Source organism: Vicia villosa, linkage group LG3, assembly GCF_029867415.1.
Source record: "Vicia villosa cultivar HV-30 ecotype Madison, WI linkage group LG3, Vvil1.0, whole genome shotgun sequence".
NCBI classification, from domain to species: domain Eukaryota; kingdom Viridiplantae; phylum Streptophyta; class Magnoliopsida; order Fabales; family Fabaceae; genus Vicia; species Vicia villosa.
In genome coordinates, this window is record NC_081182.1 from 70,824,381 (window position 1) to 70,838,460 (window position 14,080).

Consider the following 14,080-nt stretch of genomic DNA (forward strand, 5'->3'; position numbering starts at 1 on the left):
ATGAGGATTAATTCCATCAAGTTATGTTCCAAAATGACAAATGTGAGAATGGCAATAAATGCTTCATAAATAGTCCCACATAGAAAGTGGAGCAAACTTTAAAAGCATTTATATATCACTTGGAACAATGTACATTCCAAAAGAGCCAAAGAGGATAAAGTGCCACATAGTCATATGTGGTGGTCCCAAGCCTTATGCCACTTGTCTCTACCAAAAACACCCTCGCCGGTGTCGCCACCGGCGCCACCGGCTCCGGCTCCGGGACCGGGTCCGAGGGCGTGGGCGTAGAGGCGCTAGTGGCGGCTTGTAGACGGCACTTGAGCACTTAGGCACGTCGCATCGGAGCGATCGGGCTATTCGCGGCGTTAATGAGGCGGCGGCCCGGCCTTCGGCCGGCATACTGCGAATATGTTTTAATTATTGCCTAAAGTTTGATTTTTGAATTTGAATTCGAAATACATAACATTCCATGAAGTGGTGCATTGTATTTTTATGAACCATTGCAATTATATATTTTAAATAATATTGTTTCATGAAGAGTTGCAACTTATGAAACACACTTTTGCATGGGCTATAAATACAAGCTTGTTATTTTCGGAATCTACACACAAAATCATTATCCTCTAATATATTTTCCAGACAACTTCCTTGCATTCGAGTTTCTTCACCGGTCTTGTGCAGACTCGAGTAAGGCTGAATTATCCTGGGTATTCAGGCCGTTCCAACTCTAAGACAATCGAGAGTGTGCTTGAAATACTTTTAAGGAAAGTGATTCCGTTCACGATTCAGCCTGGATCCATTCGATCTCACCGATATTTCTAACAATCTTAAAAGTATTAATTCTTCAATGGCTTCCGACGCTGCAGTTTCAAGCATCAAAGTTATGAACCAGGATCTTGTCAAATTGGATCGCTTTGATGGAACAAATTACACCAGATGGCAAGACAAGATGACATTCCTTCTGACTGCCCTGAAGATTCAATATGTCTTAGATCCTGACTTGCCACCAATTCCAGAACCAACAGATGATGATTCTGACGAAGTCAAAAAAGAACGTAAGAAACGTAAGGAGGACGAATTGCTGTGTCGTGGACATATCCTAAATACATTATCTGATCGTCTCTACGACCTCTATACGGACAATCCCTCCGCGGTTGAGATATGGAAAGCCCTCGAGTTTAAATTCAAGGCCGAAGAAGAAGGTACGAAAAAGTTTTTAATTTCTAAGTACTTTGATTTTAAATTATTAGACGCCAAACCAATTCTTCCCCAAGTGCACGAATTGCAAGTCCTGGTGAACAAAATCAAAGCAGTGAAAATAGACATCCCCGAAACCTTTCAAGTTGGTGCAATCATTGCAAAATTGCCACTTTCGTGGAAAGGCTATAGAAAGAAATTGTTGCACAGTTCCGAGGATTTTTCCTTGGAGAAAATCCAGAAACACCTTCGAATCGAGGAGGAATCGAAGGCAAGGGAAAAATCAGAATCTGCAGGTCTTTCCAAAGCCAATGCTGTGACCAGCAAAGAAAGAAAGAAGCATGATAACAACAAGCGTCATCTAGGACCAAAAAAGGAACTTAACAAGTTCAAGAATTCTGGGGGTCAGAAAGGTCCAAAGACCGGATGCTTTGTTTGTGGAAAACCTGGACATTATGCTCGAGATTGCAAGCACAACAAATCAAAGAATGAGATCAATGCTGTTCATTCAAATGATGACATAATCGCTACTGTGAGCGAGATTATGGCAATCCAGGGCAAAGTTCAAGGCTGGTGGTACGATACATGTGCCACGGTGCATGTCTCCTATGACAGGGCTGCATTCAAAACCTATTCTGAGACAAATGATGGACAAGAGGTACAAATGGGAAATGAAGTACGATCTAAGGTTGTTGGAACTGGATCGGTTGAACTTAACTTCACTTCCGGAAAGAAAATTACTCTTGTCAATGTGCTTCATGTCCCAGACATGAATAGGAATCTTGTTAGTGGGGATTTATTGGGAAAACCTGGTATTAAATATGTTTATGAATCGGGCAAACTTATATTGACCCGTAATGGTGTATTTGTTGGAAAAGGATATTCCGCTGAGGGAATGATCAAACTATGTATTACCAATAATATGATTAATGAAATTTCTAATTCTGCTTATATGCTTGATTCTGTTTCTTTATGGCATAATAGATTAGCACATACTGGTATTAGTTCAATGAAGAGACTAATTAAATCTGGAATGATATCATGTAACATCAATGATTTTAACAAATGTGAATTATGCGTTAAATCAAAGATGATTAAAAAGCCTTTCAAAAGTGTTGAAAGAAAGACAAATCTACTTTATCTTATACATTCAGATTTGTGCGAATTTAATGGCATGTTAACCCGTGGGGGAAACAGATATTTCATCACTTTCATTGATGATGCTTCTAGATACACATATGTATATCTCTTAAAGCATAAAGATGAAGCTTTTAATGCCTTTAAGATTTATAAAGCAGAAGTAGAAAATCAATTAAGTAGAAGTATAAAAGTCCTTAGAAGTGATAGGGGCGGTGAATACTTCTCTACTGAATTTGATGCATTTTGTGAAGAACATGGCATAATACATGAATGTTCGGCGCCTAGAACACCGCAACAAAATGGCATAGCCGAAAGAAAGAACCGAACATATCAAGAGATGATGAATGCTATGTTAATGCACTCAGAATTACCTTTCAATTTATGGGGCGAAGCGTTACTATCCGCTTGTCACATAATAAATAGAATTCCTTTAAAGAAAACTGGTATTTCTCCATATGAGGTATGGAAAAACATGACACCGAATATTGGTTATTTCAAAGTGTGGGGGTGTGTCGCTTACTATAAAAATATGGATCCTAAGAGAACCAAGTTGGGTCCTCGAGGGATAAGATGTGCTTTCGTTGGATATGCACAAAATAGTAAAGCATATAGACTTTTAAATTTAGAGTCTAATATTATTGTTGAATCCCGGGATGTAGAATTCTTTGAAAATCTTATCACTAAGGATAAAGAATCGGAGTCGGCCACAAATAAAGAATCTTGTGAAGAAGATTCCTCTCGGATTGTAGAAATACAACCTGAAGGCACTCCTCAGATCATTGAATCACAACCCGAACCAAGGATAAGCATAAGAGTCCGGAAAACAAAGAACTTAGGACCAGACGAAATTGATTCTCAATCCATTTCGTTTTATCTGGTCGAAGGCAATAGTACAAAATTCGTTCAAAGTATTCCGGTCATACTTCAAGTAGGGGATGATCCTAAAACTTATAAGGAAGCAATAACTTCCAGGGACTCCTCTTTTTGGAAGGATGCTATCAAAGATGAAATGGATTCAATTATGTCCAACCACACTTGGGAACTTGTCGACTTACCAAAGGGATCAAGGCCCATTGGATGCAAATGGGTGTTTAAAAGGAAATATCATAGTGATGGTACCTTAAACACTTATAAAGCAAGATTAGTGGCAAAGGGATTCAGACAAAAGGAAGGTATAGATTACTTTGACACCTATGCACCAGTAGCAAGGACAACCACAATTCGATTGTTGTTTGCCTTAGCCTCTTTGAATGATCTTATAGTTCATCAAATGGATGTTAAAACAGCGTTCCTAAACGGAGATCTCGATGAGGAAATCTATATGGAACAACCAGAAGGCTATGTACTTCCTGGAAATGAACTAAAGGTGTGCAAACTAGTCAAATCCTTATATGGATTAAAACAAGCACCAAAACAATGGCATCAAAAATTTGACTCTACAATATTGTCAAATGGATTTATTCCTAATTCTTGCGACAAGTGCCTATATACAAAAGTGTACAAAGACACTGTAATATTTTTGTGTCTCTATGTTGATGACATGCTAATAATTAGCAACAAAATGAATGGGATTTTAGAAACAAAGAAATTTCTAACTTCCACTTTCAAGATGAAAGATCTTGGACTTGTTGACACAATTTTAGGAATAAAAGTCAAGAGAAATAGTGGGGGTTATGAACTTAATCAAACACATTATATTGAGAAAATGCTTGATAAGTTCAAACACCTACAATTCAAGGAAGTAACCACTCCATTTGATCATGTAATCAAGCTTGAAAAGAATGATGGAAGAGCAGTGGCTCAACTAGAATATGCAAGTGCAATCGGATGTCTTATGTACTTAATGCAATGTACCAGACCTGACATATCTTTTGCAGTTAGTAAAATGAGTAGATTTACTAGCAATCCAAGCAATGAACATTGGAAGGCAATCACGAGAATTTTTGGCTACTTACTGAAGACCAAAAATCTAGGCCTTCATTATGGTAAGTTTCCTGCCATATTAGAAGGATATACTGATGCGAGTTGGATATCAAATGTTGGAGATCATAAATCTACAACTGGTTGGATATTTACACTAGCTGGAGGAGCAATTTCTTGGAGGAGCAAGAAACAAACATGCATCACTCTTTCGACCATGGAATCAGAGTTTGTGGCTCTCGCTTCCGCTGGTCAAGAAGCAGAATGGTTGAGGGATCTTCTTTTGAAAGTTCCACTGGCTAAAAACAATGTTTCAAAAGTCATGATACACTGCGATAGCCAGACCACTCTAGCAAGAGCATTCAGCGAAGTGTATAATGGAAAGTCTAGACATATAGGACTTAGGCATTCGTTCGTGAGAAAGTTGATTAAGGATGGAATCATTTCACTCACATATATACGAACAAGCTATAATTTGGCTGATCCGTTTACTAAGCCACTGGCCAGAGACTTAGTAAAAACAACCTCGAGAGGCATGGGGTTGAAACTCCTTGAGTAAGAGTTCCGACAACGGTGGCAACCCAATCTTATGTTAACAGAACATTAACTTCAAGATTTTCAATGGGTAACAACAAGTCGTTGATTTGGATAATTGTCAAACATTTCGTGATAATGTTGACTTTGAAACGAGGGTTGAGTTTACTTTAAAAAACTCTTAATGAAGTTCAATACCAAGGGTACGTGTCTTGTGGAAAAGGACACAATATGAACTTCACCTATGTGAATTTCGAGATGGTGCCGTCTCAAAGTGAGAGTTGGAGTTTATCTCATGGAAAATTCATGAAACAGGATAGCACATGGCCATAAATAAGTGCTAAGCGAGTTATGCAGAGGAAGAACCCTTAAAGAGTGTGTGTAAGGCGACACCGGTCTAATCATATGGATTCATGGTTTAAAAGCTTTGCTACCTAATATTCCGATTAAACTTTGTGTTGTCCTCACTAAGGTTAAGTTTTAAATCGAAAGATACCTAACTGTATTAACACTCTTTATATTATATTTCTGGAAATTATTAGATTTGTCATTATTAGAACAAGTGGGGGATTGTTGGAAATTATGAGGATTAATTCCATCAAGTTATGTTCCAAAATGACAAATGTGAGAATGGCAATAAATGCTTCATAAATAGTCCCACATAGAAAGTGGAGCAAACTTTAAAAGCATTTATATATCACTTGGAACAATGTACATTCCAAAAGAGCCAAAGAGGATAAAGTGCCACATAGTCATATGTGGTGGTCCCAAGCCTTATGCCACTTGTCTCTACCAAAAACACCCTCGCCGGTGTCGCCACCGGCGACACCGGCTCCGGCTCCGGGACCGGGTCCGAGGGCGTGGGCGTAGAGGCGCTAGTGGCGGCTTGTAGACGGCACTTGAGCACTTAGGCACGTCGCATCGGAGCGATCGGGCTATTCGCGGCGCTCCGGCCGCCTCCGGGGGGCGGCCCGGCCTTCGGCCGGCATACTGCGAATATGTTTTAATTATTGCCTAAAGTTTGATTTTTGAATTCGAAATACATAACATTCCATGAAGTGGTGCATTGTATTTTTATGAACCATTGCAATTATATATTTTAAATAATATTGTTTCATGAAGAGTTGCAACTTATGAAACACACTTTTGCATGGGCTATAAATACAAGCTTGTTATTTTTGGAATCTACACACAAAATCATTATCCTCTAATATATTTTCCAGACAGCTTCCTTGCATTCGAGTTTCTTCACCGGTCTTGTGCAGACTCGAGTAAGGCTGAATTATCCTGGGTATTCAGGCCGTTCCAACTCTAAGACAATCGAGAGTGTGCTTGAAATACTTTTAAGGAAAGTGATTCCGTTCGCGATTCAGCCTGGATCCATTCGATCTCACCGATATTTCTAACATTGTCATCATGAAAATCACTAAAGTTATTTGACAATTGCAGACAATTGTACCTACAAGCACGTAGATCCACAATATTGACATTTATTGACCCTTTATACAAATTTCAAACTTATGGTAAAATAGTTATATTGTGTTGATTGAGTGAGTACCCTACTATTTACTTGAGTGAAAGTGTGAGAAAGAGAGTAAAGTTTAGTATAACTGAAGTTGAAAATAATTCTTTGGACTTTCCTAAATTGAAGTAAAAAATATAAGCGCCATTTGAACTTGATCATTAGGTGATGGTAAGAAGCTTGAACTTGTGGTTATCATTGGTCGAGTAGGAATTTTATTTTATTATAAATTTTCATTTTTCAAGTATATTTCTAAAGGACAAGTAACAACTCAAATTTTGGCTTGTGATGTCAGTATTTCATGTTATAGTTTTGTTAGCATTTTTAGAATCTTTTTTATAGTATTTTGTGTGTAAATGCATGGTTTGAAGATGATTTTTAACAATAGTTGAAACATCACATAAAGCTGATAAAGAGACATAAAATAATATTTGTATTTGTTTAAATCATGGGGTGGCCATATAGCCTCATGGTACAATTTTGAAGCAATGAAAAATATTGGTCTCTATTTAAATCGTGGCAAGATTTTGAATTAAGGAAAAAATATTGGTATATTAAATTGTGGCACGATTTAATGGAAATATTGGTGCAATGAGATAACATGGTGGTGTGTTGTTAGATGGACTAATGAATTTCATGGTGTGATGCTCTATTTAATTGAGTTATGCTAGATGGATTAATGAAAGAATCGTGGTGCGAATTTTGAGGACATGATAGGTGGATTCAAGAGACAAGGTTATAAAGAATAAGGATTGGTGTTTCTGCACCATTAAAGCTTATATTTCATCTGTAATCCACGTATAAGTTCTTAAACTAATTCGTTATGATTATATTATGACTAGTTAAATTTTTTTTATTAGATCTTTAGATGAATTTATTTTGAGCTATTTAAATCATGTATTTGTTGAGTATTATTCAATAAAATTGCAATCCTAGTATTTTTCAGTTAAAATTGTGCTTAAAACCTTCTATACAAATGTATGAATTGAATTAAGTGAAAATGATTATTAACCACGACTTTTGAAACTCGATCTGATTTGTCTGTTCAATTATCAATTACTTTAGAAATATTGAATTATTCGGTTGTAACAGTAGGAATTAACATTCAGTAAAACCTCTCTTGATTACGATATCGCCTACGACATTATGGGGTTGTAATTAAAAGAGAGGGTTACGTGCCAAGTAATTGGTCATAACTTATTTGTTAATTCATAGTTGTACTTGAGAAGCAGTTTTAGGGAATAGACACAATTACCAAATATTGAAAGATAAAGAATTCGAAAAGGCCTGATCATTTTTAATCACTGTCAAATTTAATCTATTTTGTCCTCGTATTTGCAAACCAAACCCTTATGCAAAGCCCTTAAGTAACAACTTTAGTACGATAGTTGTAATAATACATGTGGATACAAACATTTAATTTATTACTTAACGATAATTTAGTACACTTGCTAAATTAACCATCAGAACCAAATGTTATAGGTCTCCAAAAACTCTAGTAAAACCTTATATAATGGACCTCATGTATCAAATCAAACTACACACAAATTTCCTAAACTTTATACATATCATATCCAATAGTTACTAATTTGAACATCATAATATTTGCATGTATCACCCTCAATCCACCTAAAATAACAAGACGGGTAAGATCTTCAAATCCGAAACAATAATAATAATAATAAACATAAAAAGACCCTTCAAGGCCTTCAAAATTAGAAAAATGAACATTCTAAAAGTTTTTTTTATAAATGGTTGAATTAAAGTTTTAGGGAATTGAAATTCTGGTATGACAGACTCAGGATGTCACTCACGATGTCAAGACATCTGATCTATTATCAGCTTAGCAAAGGCAAGACAGAACGATCCCCAACTTTTGATTGCCCCTAAGAAGAAGGAGTCCATAAGTACTGGGATCATGTTAGTTCAGTCAGCATAACTAGATTGTAAACTTCATTGGTTCTGTAGTAGGACAAGCTATCAAACCTGAACCTGATGTTATACACGATGTTACAACATCCAAGGCTGAACTGATAATACAATGCAGAAGATAAATAACACAATGAATTGTTAACCCAATTCGGTTTAACTACCTACTCTGGGAGCTGCCAAGCCAGGAAGAAGATTTCACTATCAGTAGTACTATTTTATGTAAACAACCCCTGGTTTACAGATAAACAACCTTTGATTTACCTAGTCACTACCCAATGCAACCTTTATCTTAGAACTCCATCTAAGACAAGAGAACCTCTGCTCACTCCATAGTGATACCTAACTGTTACAACCCTGTAACAGCTATTTAAACAATTAACAAGAAAAACTAACTTGATCTTGCTTCACAGCTTCAATCAAGAACATAATACTCAACTCTTACCTACAGGTTTCGAGTGAAAACAATAACTTCTCTTACCTACAGGTTTCGAGAAGGACATGGCAGTCATCCCACGGCCTGGGTTGTCTACCTATACAAACCCTAATGACTACATCTTTTCTATACACGGTTTTCTCTCTTAAACTAGGTTACAAAGGTTTCTTTTTATAACCTATTCCCAATTGGACTTGGGCTTATAAATCGCAGCACTACTAGTTGTTACAAATCAATAGATATCTTCTGCTAAAAGAAAGGTCTTCAATCACAAGTTTCCTAATTTATCTCCTAAATTAGAAACTGCTTAATCTTCAATATTCTGATTTGATTCTTCAATATTCTGATTTGATTCTATTGACCTTTAAATCTGCGCCACATAGGATTACATAATATTCCATAGAATATTGTGTATTTGTTGAGTATCAGACTGAATCTTCATGTTCCAATTCTACAGGCGCGATGTCATGAGTTGATGTCATGACATTCCATATAACATCTTGTTTGTACCTATTTTGTTCTTTTATATTTGCAAGATTTATACATTATATTATATTTTGCTGCTATTATATTTTAGCCAAACATAAATGACAATCAGCCAATAAAAACAACAGGAATTGCTTATCCTACCCTAAGTGGTGGAAAAACATCCTAAGAAAATTCAAAAATGCCCCTTCAGATTTTGAAAATGCATTTTCGGACGCACTTATTCCACACTAAAACACGTCTTAAAGTGAGTCTCACCCCATATGTTTTCCAAAAGTTAGTCCGGAGATGCTTCATTGATCCACCCCATACACACTCCATGCATTCCTCACCAAAACACCCTTATTTTGACATATATTAATTCAGATATGCATCTTCGTATTCAAACCATACAAAATCTGGAGATACATTTTCGTATTCACAGCAGACAATAATTTTTTTACTTTGTTTTAGAAACACACTAATTTAATTGACAATACATTATAACTATACTATCATATTTAATTATATATAAATTAAACCACACACTAATGAAATAATATGAAAATAACATATATAATTGAATAAATCTAGAATACACAATGAAGTCAAAATAAAGCAAATGATAATAATGCTCCTAGGACAAATACTATATACTATTGGGTATGTCAGACTCGGGCCCCCCTATTCCTATGATGCCTCATATACTGCAGTGAAACTTGTGCCTCCTCCATAATGACATCTAGAATGTCCCTCACCTTAAAGTCATTCAGAAAGACTCATCTGTCTATACTCGTTTTCCCTAGCTCAATTATACGAAGACATTTAGGCAACACATCAACAACGTGATATTCCATAGCCTGCTCTTCATCTAGTATCTCCTGATGAGTTGACATATGTGGATATTCTGGAGCATCCGGTGTCATATAAGGATATGAAACCATGAAATTCCACTTGATGTAGTCGTATGTAACACTCCAGTCGTTAGGAGCTAAGGTACCACGTAAGGCATCCGGTACTAGATGATTAATGTAATCAACATACATGGCACCGACATCTCTACGTGTCATAATGGGAGGACCATGCTTATAAGGTTCTCATGGAACAAACTGAATTTATATGAACTGTCATATGATATGCTTAGGCATATGTGGATAAATCATACGTTATCCGCAAGCCAACCATCCAGAGTAGAAGGTTATGACGTACAAGGTACGCGTCTCACAGTGATATATGTACGCCTAGAAGTGTATATCCTTTGCTACCAAGTGGTCAAGATACACTCTAAATGGCTCTGTCGCCTGATTCCCTTTGAGCAGAACGAATGCAGAAGCATGTGACATATCCTCGGTGTAGGTCAGTCAGAACACTTGATCGATCGAAAATGCGTCAGAAGTTTCGGAGGATCCAAGCCTGAAAATGGTATATATGAATTATTAGTAATGGCTTAGCACAAACGGTATGTAAATGACACATAAACACTAAAAGATGCTAATATATTACCATTAACAGTGTGTAGTTGGCTGGCATCTATTTGGTCTTCCATATACAACCTTCAGCTAACTTGTAGAACAAGTAGACCTAACAAGAGGGTCCCCAGTTATACTCATGTTCGCTCCAAGTCAGTGAAGTATCTCAAGTAAAAAACATTCACATAAATGAAACTTTTGGCCACAAAAATGGATGTGTCTACCAAATACAACATGCATGCTCTCACTACGTAGTTATATATTGCATAACATGCTCATCATCACTAGCGATCTGCTTTACCGCATGAAGCTGTTGTGCATACATCCTTTCCAAGAATCAAAACCTAGCATGACACCCTCAAGTGACTTTTAACTCTTGAATGGCATCCCTTGGGTCAAGTCCCGAATAAATCTCCACAATATCCACTGCCTCATCTTTGTTAATCCTAGCATGCTCTAACAGTCTTCCCCTGATTGGAAGATGCATCTAGAATGAGACATAGTCTAGTGTGATAGGCTTCTCACCAAGTGGAAGATGAAAAGATGACATCTCCGAGTGTCATCTCTCTAAAAAATCAAACAACATACTATAGTAAATCGTAACATAACTGATCCTTCATTAGTGTCGCAGTCCAGATAGCTGCATAACATTTTGAAACCACTACTTAGTAGGTTGCGACAGACCCGTAGTCTTTTGGCCATGGTTGATGCATTTTAAAGCATCAAGATCCTAAAGAAAAATAAATCCTCGTTAAAAGCTTCGAATATGATAACAAACGTGTTTCAAAGAATGAATACAATTGAATTTTACCTCCCCGTACCACACATGCCTAGAAGCATGGTCTGAATATAGAGGCAACAATGATAAGATTGACATGCCTCCTCGAAGCCCCTAGGGTGCCGCCTCTGGTGCCTCAACATGTATCAGTGGGGCTTTTGGGGCATCAGGAGGTGACACTTGGCTCCTACGAGAGGACGAAGGAAGAGATGCATGAGCCTCAGAAGTTGACGCCTTTGCATCAACCAAACTAGAACCGACTCGTTCCTGCAATGAACAAGCTCTTTCTCTTTGAACTAATACATATTGGGCAATTTTTTCGTGCCTCAATATATTTTGGTTATCATCCATAATGCATATAATTAAACCACCTAAGCATTCTATAGATGAAACACAATGAAATGAAGCCAAACAATATTGACAAAAAAAATCCGGAAATACATCTCTGTAATATTCTGCAACTCAAAGATAACGAAAAATGGCAGTAATACAGTCTAGTCGACATCCAAAAAATGCATTGATCATTTAAACTACCTATCAAACACATTACTCTTTTAAATAGCATATCCAAACTACCTATATCATAACCTAATGCTCAATTTCCACAATTGTCTATTGAAATAAAAAAAAGTATAGAGAAATAAAAAACTTACCAAATGTGAGTTTCATGTTGAGCTTTTTAATCGATTGGATGTTGGTGGTAGAAACTTGAAAGTGTGTTGAATGAGTTTGAGAGTTTGTGAGATGAGAGAGTTTGAGAAGTGAGGAAGGAGAAGAGACTCTAGCGTGTATTTTGATTAAAATAATGTTTGGAGATGCATCTCTGTAAGTTATTCAGAGATGCATTTTCGTAAATTTTTTGACATAGCCTTAGAACTTGACTAAAAAATAAATATGAATGAGACACGTCTAGAGATTCATTTCTAGATTCTATGAATAATTTTGGTTTTTAACTAGAATGATGAAACAATCCTTAGGACGCATTAAGCAATCCCCTAGTTTTAAGGGGGTGTCTCAACATGTAGGAAATTGATCAATATTGCACTTTTGATTTTGGGCCACAGCACGGCCCAAAGAGAATATGACAACCCCACTTGGCGGGAAGTTAAATTCGTGCTCCTACCCTTTCTCACAAGTATAATAAAGTACCTAAACCTTCCATTTTCCACTTCCACGCCCGCACTCACATTTGCCGTTACTATTAATCATCCTCTCTTCTCTCCTTTGTTTCCTTCAGATTTTCTTTCTCCTTCACCGTTATTCTCTTCAACAGGTAACCCCATTGCGACTTTTTTTTATTTCTCTAATTCTTTTGCGTTCTTTTATGTTTTAGTTAGTTTAATACTCACAGTAAAACATGATTTTTTAGAGTTTGATCATAACCTTATTTCTTACCCTTTTGTGTATTGTTTTATTTACCAAATTGATGTTATCCATTTGCAATTAGACTTATAACCAATGTGTTCCTAACTGTGATTTATGGAAATTTCATGTTCGTTAGTTGGAATTGTATTTTTATTAGTTGAAATTTCATGATATTGCCACTCCAATGAGGTTTATTGATATTCTTGAATCTTGTGAAGTATTACATGTATTGATAAATTATATTAGAATTATTTTCCAAGCCATATCTTTACGTATCTTTCAGAATCACATCATCTGGTTTGTAATATGGTTTGTGAAATTGTGTTTTCTTTTGAGTGGTTTCTTGGATATTATGTAGGTGAAAATCATGGCTCCCAGATTTCCTATTGTAAGAGATCAAAAGAGGAAGACAAGTGACTCATCATCGAGCGTACCTAACTTTGACAGTGACCGATTTCGCTCTAAGAAGTGTGAAGAGTATTATGTGACTACGCGTAAACGGGGAATGCTTCTAAGGGTGAAGCCAAATTGGAGGCGTCTTAGGGTTCAAAACCAAATGCCTGATACAGATATGCAAAAATGGGATTCTATTCTCCATGAAATGGAAGTCTTGCGTCGCAAGTGTCAAATTGGTATGGAGAATGACCAGAGAATAGAAGATCTCTTGAGAAATTTGTGGCAAGCGCTCAACCTCAATGTCATACCGATGAGAAAAAGGACAGCGGAGGATGTTGATGAGTTTGTAAACTGGAAACCATTTCAAGGGCATCCTATAGGGAGTCAAGAAGATGATACAGAAGAGGAATATGAAAGTGAAGGGAGTCAAGAAGATGATGATTCAGAAGAGGAAGGTGAAAGTGAAGAATACGAGACGAAAAAGGCTGTTATTTTCCATAACCGAGAAGCCCTACTAAGATTGGGACAAGTGTACACAGAGAGTAGGCAGAGATTGAAAGACATCTCAAGACAGATGTATGAAGGCCTTCGCCGTAATGACCCGCCCATAACTGACATGAAAGATGAGGAAATTGCTTGGATGGTGAAATGGATGGAGACCTTCTACAAGACATTCTTCAATACCTAAACAAAGGAAACCAAGAAAATTTGAGTAAGACTACAGAGACTGAGAAAGTGATATATGATATGGATGGCTTGGATTAGAATCCACCTTTTGTTTTTTTGCATCTTAACTCTTTTATTTGGTTATTCTTATTGTCTTCTTTTTTGTGAATGTTGATTAGGATCTAATGTAGCATTGCTTATCATCTTAACTCCCTTTTAATCAAAATAAATTTTCATTCTAAATCAATTTAATCAAAGACACT

General features: G+C 36.6%; 1 protein-coding gene across 1 annotated transcript; it reads left to right on the plus strand.

Moving 5' to 3' along the window:
- The first annotated feature begins 12,555 nt into the window (after window positions 1-12,555).
- On the plus strand, window positions 12,556-14,047 carry LOC131656067 (uncharacterized). The gene is made up of 2 exons (XM_058925847.1): window positions 12,556-12,663; window positions 13,114-14,047. Exon 2 carries the CDS (start codon window positions 13,123-13,125, stop codon window positions 13,837-13,839), a length of 717 nt encoding a protein of 238 aa, XP_058781830.1. The 5' UTR covers window positions 12,556-12,663; window positions 13,114-13,122; the 3' UTR covers window positions 13,840-14,047.
- The last annotated feature ends 33 nt before the right edge of the window (window positions 14,048-14,080 follow it).